Source organism: Gavialis gangeticus, unplaced genomic scaffold (assembly GCF_001723915.1).
Source record: "Gavialis gangeticus isolate Ggan-Ray unplaced genomic scaffold, GavGan_comp1, whole genome shotgun sequence".
Taxonomy (NCBI): domain Eukaryota; kingdom Metazoa; phylum Chordata; order Crocodylia; family Gavialidae; genus Gavialis; species Gavialis gangeticus.
In genome coordinates this window covers 6,647,174-6,672,381 of record NW_017729005.1, presented here as the reverse complement: position 1 = coordinate 6,672,381, position 25,208 = coordinate 6,647,174, and the positions used below count along the sequence as shown (strand labels likewise).

The following is a 25,208-nucleotide window of genomic DNA, read 5'->3' as shown; positions in this document are numbered from 1 at the left end:
AAGCACTAACACGGGGTATTTGAACTCCTGCCTCTTCCTTGATGCTTAAGTACCTGACACAGGGCTGCACATTAGGCACTTCTGTCTGGTTGACATCTAGGCTTCCACTGAGGGTAGATGCCCAAAAGTGGCAGTAGTGGCTACTGCTGCTATCACTGGTGCCCACCTTTTGCATACCAGTTTCATGGGCAGAGCATTCACCTAGGAAGCAAGAGACCTGGCTTCTAGGACCTACTCGGTTGGAGGGGATCTCACTTTGACATCTCCCAGGAGAATGTCCAAGCTCCCACGCTATGTAACATTCTGACTACAAGTATTCTCCATACTTCCTGCTGAAGCTGGGCCACTGAACAGAAAGAAATGCAAGAGTCATGGGCTCAGAAAAACAAGCAATAGTGAGCATGATTCCACACCTCAGTGATGAGGACACATTCCATTGGGAGGGTCAAGTTCCCATTTCCAATCATGGTATCAAGGTTATTTCTGCTTTTTTAATCCAATAACCATTTAATGTAACATGCATAAAGAGCTCTGGCAGCTGGAACTCAAAGCCACTCTCCTGAGCCACAGAAACATGCTACCTCTTGCTTGTTCTCTCTGGCTTCACCACCTAACCTCTTCTTCCTGTCATGTTTTCCTAGTAACAATTGGCCATGTGTGCTAAGTCTTATACTGTACTGCATTGTGTCAGTATGAGATAGGCACTCTTGGCATGCCTAACAGATCAGGTATTTCTGGGGACATAACCACCATGAATCTCTTTCCTGGATTGCAGTGCAGTTTAGGTAGGAGTTAATCACCTAATTGCAAGATCTGGGGCACTTCTGTGCATGCCTGGAAACCTAAGTTTAGTTGCCTAGGAATGTTTTCAGGTCAGAATGTAAGTGCTGAATGAATTTAAGTGCCTAAAGAGTCTTAAGACTGCTGAAGAGTTAGTCTAGATTTTATTTATTTATTTATTTTTACCTAGAGGCCTAAATTCTGTTTAAGTCTGCTACATTCTGTCCAGGTGTCTAATTTATTGGTCTTGATATGGTCATAAATGCTTTGAAAGTTGCCCTCTTTTAACTCCTAGGGTTCGTCTGTACTAGAAAGCTGCACTGGTTTAACTATGCTGCTATAGCTGACGCAGTAAGTCCCACAGTGTAGATACAGATATGCCATAATAATGAGTCTTTTTGCCATTAGAGCTTATTCCCATATAACTGTGTCTGACAGCAGAACCTGGAACACTGGTATCTAGGTGGTGTGCAACCCACCTAATTCACAGCATATTTCCAAATTAGGGATAAGATGCTCAGTTGTTTTTTCTGGCTTTTTCTTCAAAGGCTGCTGCTTGTCTGATCAGCCAGAAATCATCAAAAGTTCCTCACAGGTATTTGTTGTAGCTCTAACTCTCCTTACCCGCCTTCCCTTCCCACCTAATTCACAAGCCCTCAACTTCAGGGGAGACGGGTAAAGTATTTAATCCTGCAAAGTGACTGCACTCTACTGTACTAAGATTTGTACCAGCATAACTAACCAATCCTACACTGCCACAAAACCTGCATGTTACAATTTAAATCTATCTGGCCGGATGTCCATGTGGGTGACCCAGAGGCCATCTTGTGATTAGTACATCATAGAGACCTCCAAAATAAAGGCTTCAAGTACTGCAGTTCTCTTAAAAGAATATTTGCTATTGCTTAGGTAGTAATATCTGGAAACCCTACATCACAGGGCTTCCCCACAAGCTATGTACAAACATAACAAAGTATTGGTGTCAGGAGGTTCCATATTTATTTTCTTTCTGCAACTCAATAAAAAAACCCAGCTACATTAACAAGCAAAAATATTTTCCTTTTTCACAGCTAACATCCCAATTTAGCCTGGGATGGTCAATCTCAAGGGTTTCTGGCTCAAGCACCATTACCAGCAATACAAGTTCTACCAGTAGAACTTAAGTTAAAAATTCTGTAGATGGTGACTGATGAATAGACGCTAGCTTACGCTCTCCTACCTGAAACAGTTCTGCAGAACTAACTAATATGCCAGGAAAAGCAAGCAGAAACAGCCTGAAATATAAAGAGAAGTGTCATAGCTGCTTCATATACAGGCATAATAACTTTTCCAGCTTTTGGAGAAGGCATAAGTAGCATGAAGAGATTTTTTTTTAAACACATATAATGGTAAAGTAGGAAATCTGCCAAAAACCAACTATTTTTAAAATGGGGGAAAAACTACTGCGGGAGTGGGGGTGGGGAGGGGGAAATAATCTCACAATGCTTAGCCATTCACTTCATTTAGTTAGTTGTGACTGCTTCAAATCATTGTGTTCTGGGAATCATCAGGTGACAACCTCATGTTTTAGAATACCCCAAACCACAACTGTTACAAATCCAATTATTCAGTGCCTCCAGTCTAATCATTTTCCACAAAGTTCCTGACCAAAAAAAAAAATAACTTCCTGTCACTTTGCTGTTATTAGAAAAAGACAGTGAAGGTGATAGAGCTGATCTATAATAATTTATAAACAATAACAGTGTATGTGGTCAAGTGATTAGAATAGTTTCTGCATGGTTATAACAGTTCATGGGAACATTTACTGAATGCATGTTGTTTTAGTTCAGTAGCAGGGCTGTTAGGGCAGAAAAAAATAAAACAAAACAGGAAGGCAGTGCTATCACTCCAGATAAATAATTCCCTGGAAATACAGTTGATTGAAGCCAAATCTACATGTGGGAACATGGGGAAGCCTTGAGACCTGATAACTTAGGGGTGCATGATACCAGAAAGAGGTCAAAAGCATAGTTAGTCCTATAACCTTGAAAGATAGCAAAAAGGCTAGGTAGTTACCCCACTCCTTTAAAAGCAAGCTTTTTGTGACATAATTCACTAATTGTATAATTCACTAATCTCACTGCAAGTTTAATTCTTCCATACAATGTGGAACAATTTCAAGAGAAAGAACTGGCAGGATCTCACCCTAGGATGCCTTATGGCCTGACAGACTGTCCTATGGCCTACCTTATTCACATGTAAGGTAGGAGATAAAGTTTCAAATCCCCTCAGGCAGGAAACATAATTGAACCTGGATCTCTCCTATCCTAAGTAAGTACCCCCTCTAACCATGGAGATATAGGATAAAAGGAGGCATCTTTTCCTTCCACCACATTTTCTGTTAGGCCTGGTACAACAGATGTGCTCTAGAAGCACCTAACTGAATCAGGCCTAGTAGGTGAGATGGGTGAGGAACTACTATTTTGTAGATCCTGATGAGGCTTAGGTATGGGCTTAGTCATTAACTTAGATTATTCATTAAATTCAATATCCATGGTTAGCTATTTAACACTGTCAAGAACTGAGCAGTTTTATCATGCCCAGGACTAGATCTTTTGTGCCATGTACACCTTACCTGTACTGATAAACTTCTAATCAGTTGCAGAATTTATCTAGAGTCAAATTTTGGTAGCAGCTGAGTTGGAATTTTATAGATCTATTTTGGGTGTAGGTATTTACAGGGGCAGCTAGGCAGGACTTTGGTACCTAAATCCTTTTGTGCATCTAGCCCAGGGGTGGGCAAAATACAGTCCACGGGCCGGATCCAGCCTGTGGAGATACTTTGGCCTGTGGCAGGTCCCTTGGTCCCACCTGGCTCAGGCACCATCCAGCCTGTGGCGCATCCTGCCACCCAAGAAGCTCCAAGTCCCCATTTCTAAGTAGCCCAGGGGGGAGTGGTTCCTTTCAGCAATTGCTGCTGCCGGACCCTGGCCCCATGGAGACTGGCAGAGACCCATGCGTGCAGCCCCAGCCCTGACCTTGGCTCAGTCCACTCTGCACCCGCTCTGGACTAGCCCTGACTGGAGTGGAGCAACTCCAGACCAGCCAGGACCCATGTGTACAGCCCCAGTCCCGGGCCACCCTGCACCTACTCCGGACCAGCCCGCCCACGATGAGCAATGGCAGCAGCTGGGCAGAAGCTACTGCCAGGCACAGAGAAAAAGCAGCCACCTCTCCCTCGCCATTGTCAGGCCCACCACCTGTAGTTTAGGAAAAAAATTAAGGTGAGGCAGAGATGCACGTCATATTCTCCAATATGTGAAAGGCTACCATGAAGAAGATTGAGAAATGCTGTTCTCCCTTGTACAAAGGACAGGACAAAAGGTTTAAATTAGAGCAAAGCATATTTATATTCAGTCTCAGGAAAAAGTTCCTAACTCTAAGAACAGTAGGATATTGTAACAAGCTGCCCATGGAAACTGTGGAATCTCATTCATTGGAGGTTTTTCAAGAGGAAGCTGGATGGACATCTTTTTGGGATGATTTGCTGATTTAAATCATGATTTAAAGAAATTCACCTTGCTCTCAAGCAAACAAGAAACTCCACAAGTGAAAAGCCCAATTTAAATAATTGATTTTTATCAACTTTCCCATTGTGTATATTTTTTGTTTTTTAAAGAAACATGTATTTTTATTGGTTGCAATAACAATGAGAACATGTTGATTTAATACAGTTTTTACAGTAGATTTGGTACATACATTTCCTAGGTACACAAGTTATATATATTTAAAAAATATAGCCTAATATATTAGATTGCTAGAAGGCCTACATTGTTTAGAGCAGAACCAGGCAGGGCTTAAATATAAATATGTGTATGTTGCTTAATTTCCATCCTTCTGTTAGTGTTACTTTCTGCAACTTAAATTGAAAGAATGATTAAAATCTAAAGCTGCATTCATCACTGGTATTATTATTTAAATTAATCAACTTAACATTTATGCATATTATTAATAACTAAAAATATATGCCATGTAGATAACCCTGTTTTGGCCACATAAAAGAAAAATGCCCCCAGCTCTCTACGACTTTCTGGACAACAGTGTCCAGCAGAAGGAAATTTTAAAACACCCACAAGAGAATAATCACTCCAGCAATTACTCTTGGGTAAGTCTTCAGCAATACACATGGGAGTGGCATTCCTTTTAAATGCATTTCACAGAAGCAGGTTAGAAAGAGGCAAGCAAACAGCATGTAAAACACCATTTATTATATAACTAAAATACAGGTTTGTAATCACAGGAAGTATTGTTTCATTTCTATCAGTGGCTGCAGAAATTATTCTACTAGTTAGAATACCACATAGTTGGCATTATGGTGCACAATTCACCAATATCTGGTATTGATTCCCAGTTCGGAGGTTTTATTGGGGAGGAGAAAGCAGGAAGTTAAAATGGATTCACAAAAGAACAAGTACTCAGGCTTCTGGGAGAACGGGAAGCTTTGGCTAGGAAAGAGGATCAAAGGGACATGTTTTTGTAGCAGAGTAGTTCTGTCTAAACAGAGAAACCAGATAATGTCAGAGGAGGTTGTTTGGGTACAGAGGGAGAAAAGAGACACTGACTTCACAATGCAGACAAGAACTATGACTTGAAATAGGAACTGAGGTGTAAGCCAATGAATCCAAACTAGTGAAGAAAGTGAAGTATGAAAATGCATACAGGTGTGTTTACTATTGTGTCTGGATCTGTCTCTCTCTTGTGCTAACTAAAAACCTACTGTGTTATAGAACCTTAACAAAGCCTGTCCGTGAGTTTCACCTGTCAGGTGAACTGAATTCACAGCATCCCCAAGACTGGCATCAGTCCCCTTAAACTATGAGGGGACTGATAGATCAGCTTGGGTCAAGGACAGCTGAGCTGTGTGGTCCCATTTCCATGAAAGTGTAACATTTCCTTTGCCCAGGAATTCTGTTAGAGTGGCCAAGGAAAGGGACAGTACCTCATGTACTCCGACCCTGGGACAACTTGGTGAGTGTTCAGCAAAGGGAACACAACTAAGGAAAAGGCACTTGGTGTTCTCTCATGAGGAATATGTTACTTCTGCTTTTCCTTGACCTAAAGAAAGTTCATTCTAACCTAGGATGCTAAGGACTTGTGCAGAAATATAATAGGTTCTATAGATCAGTGGTTCTCAACTTTTTCAGGCCCAAGGCTCCCCTGGCTAAACTTAAGGCACCCATCAGAAAATGCTAGCTCTAAACTTTCACTCATTTTTTGAGTGTAGAAAAAAACTAAAGTGATTTTCTATTGCAAAGATCTTATAGAGCCCACAATGTCAGAATATTTTTAACAATATGGATTCGTATTTGAAATCACTGGGTTTATATTGTGAATCATGTTTGCACATCTATCTGTGCTAACATTGCGTGGCACCCTTGGATCTCAAGGCATCCCATGGTGCCACAGCACCCTGACTGAGAATCACAGCTATAGACACCAGTTCTGTAGCAGAATATTTCCCAAACTCCTGAACACTAGTGAAATTCCTGCTGCCAAAATATTGAGTCAGACCCCCTAGAAATTTCACTGGCCTTCATAATTTTCCCCTAAACTCTTCAACCTGATTTCTCATCCCAATGCTGGGGGGGGGCGGGGGGTGTTTGTGTGCCCAACGTGTTTGTGTGCCCAATGCAGAGGGGTGTGTGTGTGTGCGCATGCGCAAAGATGCTTAGTAAAGCTACATAGGATCATATGAAAGCAGGGCTGCAAGGGACCTCTTAAGGTCATCTAGTCCAGCCCTGTGCTCAAGACAGGATCATCTCTGACTAAATCATCCCAGCCAAGAGTCAGAGCCTACTTTTGAAAGTTTCCAAAGAGGGAGATTCCACAACTTCTCTGTGTAATATGGAACAGTGGGAAAAAATGCATCCTCTTTTTCATACAAAGTCATACAACTATTATAGCTACCCAACAACAGCAACAGGCTCTTATCTAATGATTTTCCAAGTTCTCAGTCTGTAGGTCCGTTGCACAGTAAAATGTTATGCACATCTGTCATCAATCCTGGCTCCCTCTCTAATAAAGTTAAAATGTTACTTACTTGTTTTTCATGTTTTGGCGTCATCTTTAAAAGTACATACAAAAATAATCAATCTGAAAAACAAAATGGATAAATGTGTTAGCTATGTAGGAGTTAAAGGATATGCATCTTTCCTGTCATGCAATAAACAGAAGAAAGAGTCAGGGCAGGCTCAACATGCTCTGGTGTGGTGGTTACCACCTGTGGTCCCTGGGAAAATAAAATTGCTGTTCTGGACTTCCGCTTAGAACCTTATGTTTCAGATAAAAAAAAGCCAGTTTCTGTATAAATTAACAGCAACATTTAGATTCATAGTGAGAAAACTACTCTGACCTGCTTCTACCAGAAGCACCATGCATGTCTCTTCCTGGGGATTCCTCTAGCACAGACTAGTCCTTTATGGGAACAGTACACGTGATACACAAAAATAAAGTGTCTGTAATCCCCTGTAGGGCTTGCAATGTAACTGTGTGGATGGTGTCTGGTAATCCCACACGTCATAGTTTCTGCCAGCTGCCTGTAGAGGCCAGGACAGATTTTTATCCCTTTCTGTTTCCTTTAGTGGTTTCTTGGTGGGGTGGGCAGGGAGTGTCTTTCTCTGAAGGCGTGCAAACATTGGCCACACGTAAAGGAAAGAGCTTTGACTGGCGTGCTTTGGTGCTCCTGATGGTACTTAGAAACTTTAAGTTAGATAGTCTGGGGACTCTGGTGTATGCGAGGGGTGGAGTGGATGATTTTTAGGACTCTTTGAAAATGCAATGACTGGACACCTTGACCCAAGTGGTCTTTCCGGTCCCATGTTCCAGTGTGGGGGCTGTCTGTGCCTTTTCGAAGATCCAGCATTAGTCCTGTATGACTATTTGGGGGTTGGAGGGACTAGAGTAGGGGTTTTCAACCTTTTTTGGTTAGTGTATCCCTGACAGCTGGTCAAGAAGCAGGGAGTCCCCCAGCTGGTCAATGAGCAGGGAGGGTGGAGGGGGAGAGGTCCCCCAGCAGCCAACTGACGAGCGGGGGGGAGTGTCCCCCGCATGCAGTGGCGAAACCAGAAGTGCCAGGGGATAAGCCAGATGTACCAGCAGCAAAACCGGAAGTGCCTCCTGCTTCTCTGCACTGCTGCTGCATACCCCCTGGGGCCTTCCCAAGTACCCCCAGGGGTACATATACCCCTGGTTGATAACCCCTGGCGTAGAGTGTACTGTATAGTAGTTGTTCCTGCCAGCAGATGCCAAGCAGTGAGAACAGCTCTTGATGGCTTACCCCTGTTTCACCCACCATAAACTGAATGCAAAATGTGTATCTGCCTTATCCACTCTCTTTGCATAACATTTCACGAGGATTTCATGTCTACCTGAAATAAGAAACAAAGAGAAAGTACAAAGCTCATTGGGATAGCTTGTTTCATAGGTGTCTGAAGTGTTACTTAGTGAATCAAACCATAACATGCCCAATCTTACTGTACTAGTGGGGTAGCAAGATTCTCCCCATGCTACAGGTGAAATCATACAAACAAGAGTCAGGTAGCCGTGCAGGTTCCATGACAAGTAATAAATAAGATTTCACCCACCCACTTCTAGCCATGGTATGGACCACCTCTAATTCTTTTCAAGGCAGATAAAATGCCAGTAATTTTTGTGCAAACAAAAATGTTTAAATGGTGATGTGAGACTTTTTCCCCCTTCTTGTGAATTTACAGAATTGTGCTACAGTTAACCTAGAGCACAGCTTATGCCGATTCATTATCTCATACAAATATGTATAGATAATCTATACATTTCAGCTGCACTGAAAGCTAGTATGCTGTTCAATCCATTGTATCACAGGAGGACTTCTTTACAACCATGTTCTGGGGCTCACAGTGGGAAAGAGGTCAGGGTTGTGCTATCCAAGGCATGATGCCTGAGGTATATGTGCAGCTACTGCCACCATGGATCTGAGCCAGGGGTCTGAACCCCAGTACAGCCATTTGCAGCCTGCCTGCCACCTGCTGCCAGCAACGTGGGCTCCATGGTGATAGTGGTTGTACGTGCACCTCGGGACACATGGCAGGTGGGAAAGGGGCCAAGGGAAGTGCAGTCCCAGCCCCTTCCCACCATTCTCCAAGGTGTGTGTGCAGCCACTGCCAGCAACAAGCAGGGTGGGGCTCTGGACTCCAGTGCAGCCCGCTTGCAGGTTTGCGGCTGCCTGCTTTGAGCAGCCCAGGCTATTTGTGCAGCCCCAGCCTTGCTCCCCTGCCATTTCTCTGCAGTGGGGATTATGTGCCCACTGCACGGGCTTCCCTTGGGGGGATGCCCCATGCTCAAGTCAGGTCAAGCAGTGCCCATGACAGCAGCAACTCTCCCTTGTTTTTCCCTCCCCTCCCAACATGCTGCCCCTGTGCATTTGGGGTTGGGGGTGGGGTGGGGTAGAGAGGGGGTGGCATTAATTTAAATGATGGTTCTGGATTGTAAATCTTCATTCTGTGAGGGGAAGCGACTGCAAATCCCCACTCCCAGCTCATGCCATTTTTTGTGTGCCTTGCCTCTTTGCTCAGTTGACGCCTTGCAATCAAGGGAGGGAGGAACACTGAAGGCTCCTGCAGCTGCTGCCTGGACGAGCCCTCCAGAGGAGACAACCAGCCCCTGGAGAAGCTCCCTTTCCCCTACGCATGGAGATGGTGATCCAGCCAGAGCCTGGGCGGCTTGCAGCAGGCAGCCATGAGGCTGCTCGTGGGGTCTAGAGCAATGGCCTGGCTCGCTGCTGGTAGCAGCTGCACACGTGCCTTGGGGAGCATGGTGGGGAAGGGGCCAGGGCTACGCTGCCATGACAAGGGTTAGGCCGCTCGCAGCTCCCCCACTGTCTGCTCTTGGCACACCAACATCTTTAAATTCCAGGTTGCAGGGGTTTTTTGGCACTCATCCAAAAATGCTGCCAACCCTTATTTAAACCCATTGTTTAAACTGTGAGTACTCAGGGGGGGTTCTGTTTGTTTTATTGTTTTTCTTTGTTTCCTAAGCATCCTTTCAAGTTAAATAAAGCAGTGAATGGATTCAGGATAGAGAACCATCCCTGAAAAGGCAGTCTGGTTTATATGCATACACATGCACATACTACCTATCGGGGAAATGATGCTCATCTGAAAATAAATTTGCCACTGTAGCAAGTGCTCCTCCCAAAGGTAGTCACAATGCTCCCTAGTGGCCGCTCAATCCTTGTCAACCTGGATCCCTTTAGGCATTCTCCTCTTCACTTGCCCACCAAGCCTTGATGTTATTAACTTTTAAGGAAAGGGGGACTGCTCCAGGGTTTCCCAAGCCTGATCTCACTCTTAAGATTGCAGGTGTCCATGGTCATTGCCTTAATGGCTAATTACGTGGGCTCCATCCTCCCCCAATACCCACACCAATGCTTTGCAGATGACATGCTGACACATGCCCTTCCTGGGCTATGGACTCTCAGCCCGTCCTTGCCCCTCCTAGGCTATGGGTTCCTTGGTCCCCTCGGTCTCTGGCTGCGGTCCTAGACCTGTGGTCTCCCTAGACCCCGGCCTCACTCCTAGGCCAGTTGAGACCTCCAGGCTCCCTGGCCCCAGCAGTCTTCAGCAGTGGTCCCTGAACTTTGGGCCCCCAAAACCAGGGGTGGGCATCATGGCAGATCTGGCTGGTGGCTGGACTCCATTTCCCAGCAGCCCCTGCCTGTATCACTCCATTTGGTTTCCATGGAGACTCTAGGAGCAGCAGGGCCATGACAGTGCAGCAACAGGGTCTCCATGGAGGCTGGTTTGAGCAGTTTGGCAGGGCATGTGGCTGGATGGGGAGCTGCTCCAAGGCCGGGGCCAGGATCTTGTCGTGGTGACAGCATGGGCCGGAGCTGGGAGCAGATCACATCTCTGACTTGGCTCTGGCCCATGCAGTCACTGCTGCAAGATCCCAGCCCTGGGCCTGGAGCAGCTCCCCACCCAGCCACATGCCCTGCCAGCACTGCTTGGGCCAGTCTCCATGGAGACCCTGGGGCCACACTGTCACAGCCACACCACTCCTGGAGTCTCCCAGGAAACCAGCTGGAGCAACATGGGCAGGGGCTGCTGGGAAATGGAGTACATGGTGGGCCCGATCCAACCCATGGACTGAAATTTGCCCACTCCCGCCCCTACTCCTAGGCCAGTTGAGACCTTTGGGGTCCCTTGGCCCTACTATGCTCTCTCCTTTTGGAGCTCCAGACCCCTGGGCTCTCTGGCCCTGCGGACACATGCTGCTCTCTGGGCCCCACACTCTGCCCTTCTCTGGGCTCTGCTCTATTCGCTAACTGGGCTTCAGGCATCCTGACCCTCCACTCTCTGCTGCCCCTCTCCAAGCTATGGGCTCACCCACCCGTTTCCAGGTCTATTTGTTCCTAGGCCTGGGCTGTTTCTGGGCTCTGGCCTTGCTCCCAAGCCTCTGGGCCTCTCCACCCTGTTTCCGGGCTCTCTGCTGCTTACCCCAGTTCAGCTGTTCTGCCAGAAGCCCTGCTTCCAGGAGCTCCTCTCTCGCTGGCTTCCAGGGCTAGACTGCCACACCAGTTCAGGCCCTGGATTTATATGGCTCAAGCCCAGCCCCCTTCTGGTCATCGGTCTCCTTAATTGGCCCTTGTCACACCCGCAAGCTTCTTTTCCCTCAGCCTTCTCTTAAATTGACAGGTGCATGCCAAGCACCCTGTCACAACCACATGGATTTGCCATGTATCATGCATCTTTGACTAACTTACCAGCACTCCACTCAACAGCAAGTCTCTTCCAGAATGATATTCCAAGTTCCTGAGCTGTCTAAAAAGGTTAAGTCTAAATTACCTCCAAAGTATTAGCCATCTCTTTCCTAATCCAAAAAAAAGATAAAGGTTTCACCTCCTTTCACCACCAATTTACCTTCTGAGCATTACACAGACTGAAGGCCTGCAGTGGGCAACATTTAGTTGTACCCTAGTGAAAGGTTTAATTTAAAGTCCAAGTCTCTCACCCTTAAAGTACAAAACTAGGAGCCTATACCATTTGAGAAGGTAGACTTCCAGCTTCCAAATGGAGTGCTCAGAATTTGCATCTAAATCTGGAATCTCTTGAGCTATCAGACTGTAAAGTTGTGATGTATGTGTGTCTAGGAAAGATACTTATGTTCATTTTTATAAGTACTTGACATTTATTTGACCTTATCTATGTAAAAGTTGAAGCCAAAATAATGAACTGCATGTAATAATTAATTATACTTTAATTATGCAGTTACAAGTCTGCATGCAAACATTCTTAATTCTGATACAACCTACATCCTTCCTTAACTACCACATACACTCAGTAGATTCCAATGGGACTATATCATAGTACAAATTTAAATCATGTGCACAAGCCTTTGTTAGATTAGTAGCCTGTTTTGGAATGAATTCCCTAGTTTGATAAACATTGATTTTTTTTTAGACCGACTCAAGTCACGTCAAGCTTAGAACCCACTTACCACAAAATAAGAATATCCACATACAAGTTTCCCTTGAAAATTACAATTAATTATTTCAATTCCAGTTTTCAGGAAGATAAGACCCTTTACCTCTCTGAGTCCTGTATAACTGGATTCACATTAATAAAGCAGAGAGAGATAAAATACAGTTTCAATAACATTTCAAAAATATTCTCTGTAAGATGTGATGGACACAAAACATACAAGAGCATGATTTGGTGTACAGGTTTATTAGCATCTGCATAGAAAACTGTATTGTACCATTCTCAAGGAAAAAATATGTCCTTAAAGCAGACGAAGTAACACGTTTAACTGCCTACCAATGTGTCCAACTCAACTGAGAGAAAAATGTGCATTATTTCATTAAGCTGAAATGCCCTAATTGTTTAAGATGAGAACAAGGGCAACATTTTTCAAGTAATAAAGGTGGCAGTAAGAAACATGGTGAAAAATGTTACTAAATTTCTTCCTCAGTTTTCTGTTGGTTAGATCAGTAGGCTGAATTATATTTTAGTCTTATATATGACCCTCTTCCCCATAATATCAGAACAACTTGAAAAATAGTGTTAAGAAATAGGACTAGATTTTGTAATGCACACTTATTTTTTCCCCTCACATCCTTACTTAAGGCAGGGGAAGCTGCATGTACAATGTAGTGTTTAGGTCACACTGGTTGGATTTTACACCTACATAAACAGGTACACACTACCATGTGTTTATATTAGAGAAAACAAATAGCCAAAAAAGTGAACCTTCCCCTGGGGAAGAAATTGGTGAGATTTATTTTATGGTGCTCTGGAGTTGTTCCGATAGGAATTCATTCCCTACTCCAAGACCGGATTCCTGACAAGTAGTTTATAGTTTAGACTTCAAAAAACCTGAAACCTGAGAAAGCTCTTCCTTCCTCAGTCTCTGCTTTTTAAACTCAGGTTGAAATAAGTGGACTAACAGGACTGGAAGTGGAGCCAAAGATTTGTTTGCAAGACTAGGAAGTTACAATGCAAGGTGGTACACCCTTGGTACTTCAGCACTGACAATAGTTCAACATTTTGGCACCTAAAAAATCCCCCTAAAACAGGGGTTGACAATAGAGGCCTACATCCAGCCTACCAAGCAATTTTACCTGGCCCACAACGCCAGAACATCAGCAACATTTCAGTGGCAGGCAGAGGAACTGGAAGCCCACTTTCAGACAGAGTTCCATTAATTTGGCCCAGGGGTCCTGAAAGGTAGGTAGCTGATACCCATCCTACAATGTTAAGGAATTAGAAATCTTTAAGTCAACAACAGATTTACAAGAGTACTTTTGCTCTTTCACTGCATACACTAATATATTATTACCAGAAAAACTAATCTGAAATGAAGAGAAAAAAATCACATGAAGTTGTAAAGTCAGAGCATTTGACTTTACAAAGCAAACCTAAGCTCTTGGCATTTGAGTGCACGAGAAACAAATTGAAACTTCCCAGACTGTTGTAATACAAATACTATTACTAATTAATTTTACAGTAATTGCTTTTACATTTTAGAAACTTTAGATACTTAATCTTGCCTCAATTTTAAAAATATATCTTACTGTCAAATAGCAAATTGCACTTCCTGTTTCACAAATTACATATTTGGGCTATCAAGACAGCTTCTTCTTGTACAGCAAGATTCTTTCATAACTGAAATTAGCCACATTCCCATTGACTTCAGTTGGGCCCAGACTGTATCTATAAAAGTTTAGCCACTTACTAAACACATCTGTAATTCTTCTTTGTAACTAGATACAGGAATTAGCTTCTAATTTTCTAGCAGGCGCATGAGTCAATGAAGCAGATCAGCCTTTCAAATGTTTACTTAAGCAAACATTCTCTAAAAAAAACCCACCTCACAGATGTTGGAGAGAAAAATGGCCTGCAGAAAAAAGAGCAGAAAGCTAATACTCTTCCTCATTAAAAGCAGAAGGCTGCTAATTCTCTTCCTCATTATAGAGAGTTTCAAACAATACAGTAGGGCACAAAACAGAATGGGTTCAGGTGCTGGGAAGAAGAATCAAGAGAGACAGCGGCAGAACAGCAGCTTTGATAAATGGTTTCTAACGTGGGAGGAAAAAAACCCTAGTGATTTAAAATGGAAGGCTTTGTTTCCGTTTCATTTTTCTTGCTTTAAATACATTTATAATTCAAGTGGGCATCCATTATACAGGGGTACCTAGACCCCTGCTTTAGGTCAATGGTTCTCAACCTTTCTAAGCTCAAGGCACCCCTTGCTAGATTCATGGCACACCTCAAAAAATGTCAGCTCTTAGCTTTTAGTGATTTTTTAAGAGCAATTTTTCTGTTGCAAAGAACGTAAAGACCACCACAGATTAGAAAGGAATCCATAGCATCAAAAATAATTAGAAATCTCTGGGTTTGTCGTGCACCTCTGACAGTGTTAATATTGTGTGCGCCCTACCCCCTTAAAAGGATCTCACGGCACCCTGATTGAGAATCACTGTTCTAGGTGCCACTTGACAATCAATAAATACACAACTTTTAACAATTAATCAACTCTCCACAAAAACCAGCAGCAAAAACTAATTTGAGACTTACAAAAGACTTCCCAGTCTCTTACAGTTGTGGGAAACAAACAGGCCTCGCAATTTGCCTGAATAAGACAGTTCCAAAAGCAAGGTCCAAAGCTGACACACTCTCTTGGACAGATCCCAGTCCAGATGCTTTGTGCCTGTACATGATCCCGGAGCCTGCTCCAACACGCGTAAGAGCAGACTGGATTAACTGAGTCTGCTGGAGTGTGGTAATTACCACGCACCAGCAGTCTCCCACATCTCATGTATCAACATCCCCGTGCTTCAAAATGGTAGTGGGGGCACTTGAAGTAAAGTTTGTCAAGTGCCCCCACTGCCATTTTGAAGAGTGGGAATGCTAATACACGAGATGCTGCAGTGCTTTAATTAGAGTGGTTTTAGGAGCAGTTCTCATTACAGTGCCGTCCCCCCCAGAGCACAAGGAAAAGTGCCCTTACATTTTGTACCTGTATCCTATTGAAAATTCTTAGGACTAGGCTTGTATCTTCAAAATTAAATGCTTTGCTATTAATTGGGTATCTAACAACTACCTTACATTACCAATGATAGCTAAATGTAAAGCTGGGGTATAAAACATACAGCCCACAAGCTAGATTCGGCCCATGGAACCATTGTATTCAGCCCATCGGTAGTCTGGTAAACTACCAGAAGTGCACACCCTCAGCTCCACGCTACAGCATGCTTCTGGCATGCTAGCCGGAGCTCTGCACCTCCAGGCAACAGCACGAAGCTGAAGCCATGCAGCTGTATGGAACTCTGGCTGGTTGGCAATGCCAGGGGTACATGGCAGTGCAGGACCAAGGGTATGTGATGCCACAGAGCGGTGTTCAGGCACTGTGGAGTGTGGGACATGTGCCAACAAGGAGCTGGGGTGTGCAGCAATGCAGAGCTTTGGCCAGGCAGCGGCATGAAGCTAGAGGCATGCACTCATAGTGACATCCAGGTCCACACCACTACACACCCTTGGCTCAACTCTGTTTCGTTGCCCAACCACAGCTCTGTGTAGCTGCACGGAATGGAGCCCTGGGCCACCACACATCCCTGGCTCCCTGCCAATGAATGACCCTGGCTCTACCCAATGGTGCCTGAATGTGACTCCATGTAGCCACATGGCCCCTGGACCCACACTGCCACTCGAATGGGGCCCCACTGACATGGCTCAGGAGTAGCTCCTACGATCTGGGTCTGGCTGGGGGTGAGTTTAACATAAAGCAATGTTATATATGCAAAAAATACCACTTCGTTGACTCAGGACTGCTTTGAGCAAAGAACCAATTGTTTTTTGCTCACGCACTCCATCCAAACTCAGCAACTCACAACCTAGCAAAACGTAAATAATGGTACAATAGGATCTGATCCCCAATCCCAACAATCATGCATCCTGGTATGCCACACATGCATGGCAGGACATGCAATTCTTGGCATTGAGGATCAATCCCAATCATGCCAACAGGAACCTTGCAATCCAGTTGGGGGTTAGCAAGATTCCCATCCAGGGAGGCCAAGGGGCTCCCCCTGCCAAGGAGTTTAATCCTCCCCCACCACACCCAGGAGTCCAGTTAGGCAGAGACAAGTCCTGCTGATTAACTTACTTGCCCCACAAATCCTGATATCCCCACAACTCATTTAACGAGGAACACTTGTGTGGTTGGTTTCTCATTTTATCGACTCATTAATTCCTTCAATGTGTGGAAGAGTTACTAGTTATCGTTAATCGTAAGAGTAAAGATTACCAGGGACCTCAAAGACCAGCTCTATATACACTAGTAGCTAAAGAATATGGAATACAAATAAGAACTCTTTTGATCTTCCCAAAAGCTAAGGTTGTACTAACATTGTGGCTAGGGACAGAAGTTACACATAAACAGGTTTAAATAATCAGAAACTGGTTTAAACCTGTAACAGAACAGAAGCTTAGTGCACATAAACCAGTTCCAAAATGGCTGAAACTGGTTTAAGATAAACCTGGTTGAGTATAGTATCAGACTTAACTGATCTGGATCAAATCGTTTTATGAAACTTCTGTCCCAGAGTCCTTCCAGGTTCAGGTTAAATCACAGTCCCCCGCTTGCTTTCCAGCCCTGGGCTGGGCTGAGCTGTCCTGTCTGCTCCTGAGAGCAGTGCTGGCTCCGCCCCTCTGCTCCCTAGGTAGAGCAGTGAGGGCTGGCTGACAAGGGGGCGGGGAGTCATACCCTGCTGGGTATGCAGCCCAGTCTGCAGAGGAGGGTGGACTGACCCCCACAGGCAAATCCCAGCTGGGATCTGAGGCCAGGGAAAGGGGTTAAACACCCCTTCCCACACTCAAACTTACTACTGGCTGCGACTGTAGATTACAAATCCCAGAGGCACCTGAAGCTGGAAGAGGAAGTAATAAGCAACCCTGCTGAGTCCTGCTGTTGTGATTATGGACTGCAAATCCCAAGATCTCAGGGGCAGCAGGAAGAAGAAACAAACACACAGCCCATGCTGGCTATGTGCCAAGAGAGCCATGCTTTAGTGCCCCCGAGCTTCTGGCCTGAACCACTACAGGCATGTGGCTGTAAAGGTCTGTTCACTTCTGCTTCAGTTTAATCTCTGCTGTTTAGACTAACCTGCAAAGACTGAATCAATTCAGCCTCAGGCTTTTTGACTGTCTGTACTTAGCCTGTATGATAGACATTTGTTAGCTGGTGGCACCTCCTACTGCATTCTTCTATTCTGGAATTATTGTATAATAAAAATTTGTCACTCAAACAATATAAGACGATCTTCTGTTCAACAACTAATCAACCACCTTTGGATCTCTCTAGCATTCACTTTCAAACATTGATATTTGAAAAATTCTATCAACACGCAAGTAAAGCCCTCAAACCTTTTCAGAGTTGCTGCTGCTATTATTTATTTTGCATGAAATATTCCTTTGAGGGTTTCATGTGAGGGAGTAATGCAAATTACACTTCTAAAAGTATTTAAACAAGCAAAAAAGTATGCTATTTTCCTTTTTGCTAGAGTTCAAAACTTAAAAGGTGGAAAATAAGTTATTTTGAGCTCCTAAAAATACAAACTGTCTTCAGAATGTTTTTATAATCTATAAAAAGTTAAATTGTACAGTATATGGATTACAAACAACATCCAGAACTCACAAATGCATACTGAGTTCACTAGGTTCCAGAATGTAGGATCTTATATGGACCTTAGTAAAGAAAATATAAGTATGTGGGAAAGAAAGGAAGAAAAGGAAAGGAATATAGTTAAAAAAAATAAAATCAACAAAAGGACAACTGATTTGGTCATTTCTCAAATAATGGTATTTAACAGAATGATACTCGATGTGTATTACCTCTGACTCCTTACTTATTGGAAGGAGTCAGAAGTAATGCACATAGAATACAGGGTATCATGAGCTTCTTTCTGGAAGTGACTATCACTTCTGCCATAGGCTCAGGGCTATTTATAAAGTATCACAGATCAGTGAGGTGCATAGATCAGATGTTCCATCTGAGGAAATGGGAAACATCTTCACTAATTTATCAAGCACAGCTCTTTAGTGTCCAATTTAATTTTTTTAATGTAGGTATATAAATGTACTTAAGTTTATAAAACGAGCCAATTTATAAGGCTGAACTAATCACATTATTATTAATTCTTTAATTGGAATATATGGGCTATGGAAGAACTATCATTTATTATTCACAGACAAACTCAGAACCATGCTAGAGTTGCAGCAAACATTTGAAGAAAATGGATTCCACTTTTTTCCCCTGGAAATTCATTACAAAGTACTGTGTGTGTGAAAACTGGAGGCACCCAGTCCTAAAACAGTATGGAGGTCTTTGTTCATATCACAACTAGCTTCGGTACAGACACCAAGGATGTGGACCTTGGAGACTTTTAAAAGAAAAGGGTTTGGAGGGAAATTATGGAAAAGACTGAATGCCAATAGCTAAAGAGCTATTATCTCTGTTTATTGAAGAGATGCTATTAATCTCCAATTATGTCAATCTAACACTTCTTACATGTACTACTTATTTTAATACCATACACACAGTTTTAACTAGCCTGTCATGCTATAATGAGCTTTTCTATTTCAGTTTCATATCTTTTCTCAGTCATATTTCTGCTGTTCTACAGCAGACCTCTCTAGACAATTTAGAACCCATCTTCACCATGGGTCTAATCAGATAGCAACTCTTAATTTCAATGTATGTTATAAATAGGGCCAGACACAGGTATGGTGAACTGGGCAGCCACCTGGGGCCTGGACAGAAAGGGAGCCCAAAAATGGTCATTTTTTTCTGTTGTCCAATTATTATTCTCATTATCTCTGGCAAAGGGGGGCCCAATACTAAAAGTTTGCCTGGGGCTGCCAGGAGTCTAGGTACAGTGCTGGTTATAGATAATTAAATTTGACCAACCACTTGCACTTAAGTAGATTCACTAATTACTCTTCTCTTATGGCCTAAAATACTGGCATGAAACTAAGATGATACTCACTTTGACCTCTCAGCCAAAATCAGGATGTTCCTTTGGAGTGCTAGCTCTGCTAGGAGGACAGAGCCTGCATCATAAAATTATCCAAGTCACTCATATGTTTGTGAGGTGTAATACAAACAATAAGGTTATTGCAACTAACTAAGGAAGGGAGGGGGAACAAAATTAAATAAAAAACAAATGCATCTTTGTCTTAATTCTGTGTTTAGCAAATTTAACAAAATAACAAACCCATGAGAACCATCTGTTCTTGTGCCCCAGGCTGTCCATATGCACTTTCCAACAGCAGCTTGCACCACCAGGAGACTCACTCCACTGGAGTGATTTAAAAAATAGGGAATCTCAAGAGCATTCTCATCTAGCATGTCTTTGAACAGCCAGAAAACAAACCTATATAAGACACTTCCATACAGCTCTTGTAGTAAAATGAGCTAAAGAAAAAGCTATACATCCCCACCTGAAATTTCAACTTTGCCCTGCAACTGTAAAGACACTGAGTTACAATCACTCTCTTTCAGGCAGGATTTTACTTCAGCTACTTACTAAATGCTCAGCTTATGGTCAACAGTTACAAAGAGTTCTCTTTAAAGATTATGATGCTTTAGTTTGTCCAGTCAAGCAAAACTACCATTTTATCATCCTGCATTCATCTGAACTATTGGGAACTGTTTTATCAAACAAATAAAAAAGAAAAAAAATATATTCTAAAAGCCATCGGCCTAGGAAATTCTCATTTATTCCCAAGAACTTATGTAACAAAAAAGTCATTAAATTAATCAAACACCTGCTCCACCTCCACCTCCACCAAGGGGCTGTCCTGTATTCTGGGGATGTGTCAGTGGCCACCCTAAGTGCAGATGACTGTGGAAAAGTGTAGACAGCTGTGGAAAAGGAGAGACAGAAGATGTGAAAGTACAGCCAAGGTGCCTTGTGGGAGAGTGCTGGAAAACTTAACAGCACCCATGCTTGATTAGCCTCAGTTCTGCTCGTGCAGAACAGATTTGCTGCCAGCCTGGACTGAAGCAAAACCCAGGCTCAGTTCTATATCTTCAAACATACTGCCAGCCCAGGCTTAAAAAATCCTGAAGTCCGGCTTAGGGGTTTATCTCAAAGTCAGAAAGGCAAAACCAATTCGGCCAGGGGCAGGCAATTATTTCAGGCAGAGGGCCACTTACCCAGTTTTAACAGGCTGTCGAGGGCCACATGGGTAGTCCCGCCCCTTGACAGGTGCCCTGCCCCCTCATCATCATCTTGGGACCAATGTCACAGGGCCAGCACCGGTGGGGCCTAAAGTGAGGCGCAGGCTGACAGCGGTCTGTGGAGCCGGGCTGGGCTACACCAGCAGGGAGAGGGGGGAGCTGGTCCGGCTCCAAAGAGCCCATGCTGGCTGAGACCCCTCACTCCTGCCACCCTGCTCTTGGCCCCGCCGGCACTGGCCCCAGGATACCGGTGCGGGCTCCGTACTCTGGCTGGCTCCCCACCCACTCACACCCAGTGCCCCCCAGCCCCGTGGTACAGGCGGGGGGCAGTGCACAGCCCCAACCCCCTACTCACTGGCAGGGAAGAAGCTGGTGCTGAGCGCGGGGAAAAGCCGCCCCTCACCCGCCCAATGGCTGGCGCTCCCTGCTGCAGGCGCTCGTAGCCCATGCAGGGCTGCTTGGAGCAGGTACAGGCAGCCCCACACGGGCTGCAAGCAGCTACAGTGCAGGGCGCTGGCCATGGGGCAAGCAAGGGGCTACTCAACACCAGCTTGTAACCCGGTCCCGCTGCCAGCCTGGGCTCCAAGCCGGCTCCGGGCTTGGCCATCAGCAGCAGCAGCTGTGGTGCCCCTGCCTGCTGCACCAGGCAGTGTTGGCTGCTGCTGCCCACCTGAAGCTCGCACACTGGGCAGCCCACAGGTGGCAGTGGCAAACACTGCCCGGGGCAGCCAGCGAGGGGCCGCAGCTGCTGCACCATGTGCAGCCCTGATGGTCAAGGCCGGAGCTGGAGCAGGGCCCAGGCTGGCAGTGGGGCCAGGTTACAAGGTAGTGCTGAGCATGGGGGCAGGGAAGCATCCCCTTGCCCGCCTTGTGCCCGGTGCCCCACATGGGGCTGCCTGTGCCTGCTCCGGACAGCCCCGCGCAGGCTGAGAGCAGCTGCAGTGTGGGGCGCCGCCCACGGGGCGGGTGGGAGGGGCCGCTTTCCTTTGCTCCAGAAAGGAGCCTGGGGAACAGCAGAGCGTGAGGAAAAGCGGCCCCTCCCCTGCCCCATGGCTGGCACTCCCTGCTGCAGCCGCTCGCAGCCCACAGGGCAGTCCAGAGCAGGCACAGGCAGCCCCATGTGGGCTGCGAGCGGCTGCAGCACGGGGTGCCGGCGACGGGGTGGGCATGGGGCTGCTTTCCTCCCCCTGCGCTCAGCTTTTCCCTGGGCCACTTTTCCCTGGGCCACTTTTCCCTGGGCTCCTTCCCTGCCTGGGGTTCTCCCCTGCCCTTCCCCCACGCCCTTCCGCTGTACCTGAGGTTCTGGCACGGGGCAGCCACGTGGTCCCAAACCAGAAGCCCCTGCTGGGGCTCCCAGCTGGGGGCGGGGTGTGGAGCCGGGTGGGCCCTGCAGCTGTGGGAGCCTGCTGGGCTTCCCCTGCGTCCTACTGCCCTTGGTTCCTGTCATTTTTGACAGGAACCAAGGGCAGATAAATATTAATTTTCTAAATTTTTGGGGGGCCGTGGACCGCATTTTGCCCACCCCTGAATTAGGCTATGGTCAGCATCATATAGATGTGGCTACAGCAGGGGTGGGCAATTATTTTGGGCGGAGGGCCGCTTACTGAGTTTTGCCAAGCCATCGAGGGCCACATGACAGGCAGCCAGGGGCAAATAAATACTAATTTTCTAAAATTTTTAGGGGCCTGCGGGCCAAATAGAATGGCCCAGCAGGCCACATTTTGCCCACCCCTGGGCTACAGTGCTTCCAGCCTGGGAGCTAGCACACACTAAACCACATAGCATGATGGAAAGTAGCACCATTAGGCATAGTAAGCTTCTGATTTAGCCATAGTTGTGGTATATGGAATGTACCTTTAAGGGGCCAGCAGTGGGATGACAGTCTCTCCTCCTGATGCCCCATGGGTGTGGTTTGTGGTGGTGGGAGTTCTGCCTGCAAGCTGTGAGTATGTGAGTTGCTGAATCCTGTTCCTAATAAAGGTGTTTACCACCCCATCAGTCTCTGCTGAATGGTAACTGGAGGACAGAACCCCAAAGACATGGAGGTCTAGGCCCTGGAACCCAATGGCATAGAGTAAACACTATATGGTGTCAGCAGTGACCTGTTTGTCGCTGGAGTCACTGGCAGCCTGATTAAGGGAGTTACAGCTTTCATTCAAAGAAAAAAAACCTAGAGCATTTCAAACCTCCACCAGCATTATCCTTTACTGGAAATTTTGGGGAGAAGTGGAGGAAATGGGAACAGAAGCTCCAATTATACCTTGCAGTCACAAAGGCTGAGGAAGAGGCAGATCATTATAAAATTGCAGTCATGCTTCACTGCATTGGAGATAAAGCCTTAGAAATTTACAACAACCTGCAAGGAGTGTTTGAAGACTCTAATAACAAACCCTTACAGAGATGCTTGCAACATTCAAAAACTACTGCGAACCCAGAAACAACCCTGTCTTTGAAAGGTATCAGTTCTGGCAACTTACATAACAATGAGGCTGCAGGAATAGATGATTTAGTTATAGAGCTCAGAAGCAGAGCACAGCATAGTGAATTTGGACTTGCTGAGAATGTTATGTTGAGGAACAAAATTGTCTTCAGCCTAACTGACTGCAAACTCAAAGAAAGGCTTCTGGAAAATCCCTCCCTTGCCCTAGAGCAGGCTGTGGATATCTGTAGAGCAAAGGCTCTCAATAAGTGCTCAGGCCCGAGTTATGTTTGCAGAAGCAAGCTTGCATACAGTTGAGCAAAAGCATAGCTGCCAGAGCACTTAGCAAAAACAAAGCAAGCCATCATTGAAGTTTGCTCCACAGGTGGGCAATCGAACTAACAAAGGCAGAGTTTACAGAAGGTGTGGAAGCACACACAAGCCTTGGTCCTGCCCAGATTTTGGAGAAACTTGTTACAAATGCTCAGGAGTGAACCACTTTGCAAAAATGTGCTAATCCAAGAGAGAGGCTCGAACATCTGCAAAAGGAGTACCCGGCACATGGGTGCATTGTCTCCAAAGCAGCACTCTCAGACCTTTGATAACCAGAATGCCTGGTATAGCACAGTCATGATTGCTGGCTTGCCAATTGCTTTTAAGTTAGATACTGGAGCAGAAGCAAACAGTATCCCAGCAGCTGTAGCAAAGGCTTTGCAAGGCAAAGTAAAGAAGACTCCAGCTCATGTTACATAGGTTGCATTTGGCGGTGCATGCATCAAACCACAAGGTACAATCATTGCACGTGGCAAATCTGGTGCTAATAAATCTGATTTAACTTTTTATATAACAGACAGCAGTGACCCACCAATACTGCACCATCTTACACCTTATCAGACGAGTGTCCATGACATGGCTCTGACTGCACCTGCAACCAAGGCGGACCTTCTCAAACTATACCCAAACGTTTTTGAAGGTTTGAGCCAATTTCCTCTTCTCTGTACCAAAGGCAAAGACATGTTAGTGGCTGACACACTTTCTAGAGCCACAACACTCACTCCTCTTCCTGAACCTGATCTTTTCCACTCAGAAATGGTGATTCACGGTCTGACGAAAACAGAGCCACTCAGTGACCAGTTACTCCAGCAGTGACAGGAGTGCATGAAGTCTGACAAGGAACTACAAGCCCTTACAGTGCCGCATCTTAATGGATGGCCAAGCAGGCAAAAACAAGTCAAACCTGACCTGAATTAAAGCCCTACTGGCCTCTCAGAACCCAAATCCGGATTTAGGATAATTTGCTTGTGACTGGGCCAAAAAGAACCATTCCAAGTGGTGTAAGGACCAACATGTTGACGTTGCTTCACTTGTCCCTTCAAGGCATACAAAGGTCGAAAGCACAAGCTCAACAAATCATGTATTGGCCTAAAATGAATGCCCACATCGAGCAATGGATTGCAAATTGTGAATCTTGTCAAGAGCTCCAACCCAGTAATCAGAAAGACTCCATGATCTCACATGAGATCCCAGACCTGCCTTGACTAAAACTGGCAGTGGACTTTTTTGACCTACAGGGACAGTCTTATTTGATTATAGTCGACTATTACTCCAAGTACCCTGACGTTTTGCACCTGCCAGACAAAAAACCTGGCATGGTAGTAGCCAAAATGAAGTCTGTGTTTGTTCACCATGGCATACCTAAAGAAACTATCCGTGATCACCTGCCATTTGCAAGTCACATGATGAAACAATTTCTGACTGACCAGGGCATAACTATCAACCATTCAAGCCCAGGTTTCCCACAATCCGATGGTCAGGCTGAACGCACAGTTCAGACCATCAAATCAAGTTTAAGAAGACTGTGCAGGATGGCTCTGATCTATATCTGGCTTCAATCCATCTGAGGAACACACCCATTACTGGTCTTGAGTATGCACCAGCACAGCTTCTGATGGGGAGACTTTTGCACAGTACCCTCCCTGCTACAACGGCGGTGCTAACTCCTGGGTTACCACTGAATGCCTCCCACAAGTTGGGAGAACCTTCAAAGGCACCAAAAGAAGCACTGTGACTGCACGGCTGCATTCCTGCCACCTCTAGGAGAAAGGGAGAAAGTAAGAATGCAAACAAGTACAGGTTGGACACCAGAGTCCATTATGGCAAAAAGGGATGAACCTCCAGAGCGCAGGCCCTCCAGAGCGCAGGGTGTGCGACCCAGAGCAGCAGTGCACAGAGGGGCTGCACAGGGAAGCTGCCT

At 45.3% G+C, this 25,208-nt stretch overlaps 1 protein-coding gene across 1 annotated transcript in view; it reads right to left on the bottom strand.

Annotated features, from left to right (window-relative positions):
- Window positions 1–25,208, bottom strand: part of SNX10 (sorting nexin 10) — a 79,833-nt gene that overhangs the window by 27,318 nt on the left and 27,307 nt on the right. The window contains exon 2 of the mRNA XM_019508619.1: window positions 6,860–6,912. Coding sequence (XP_019364164.1) covers window positions 6,860–6,883 — 24 coding nt within the window. The 5' untranslated portion in view covers window positions 6,884–6,912. The remainder of the gene's footprint in view (window positions 1–6,859; window positions 6,913–25,208) is intronic.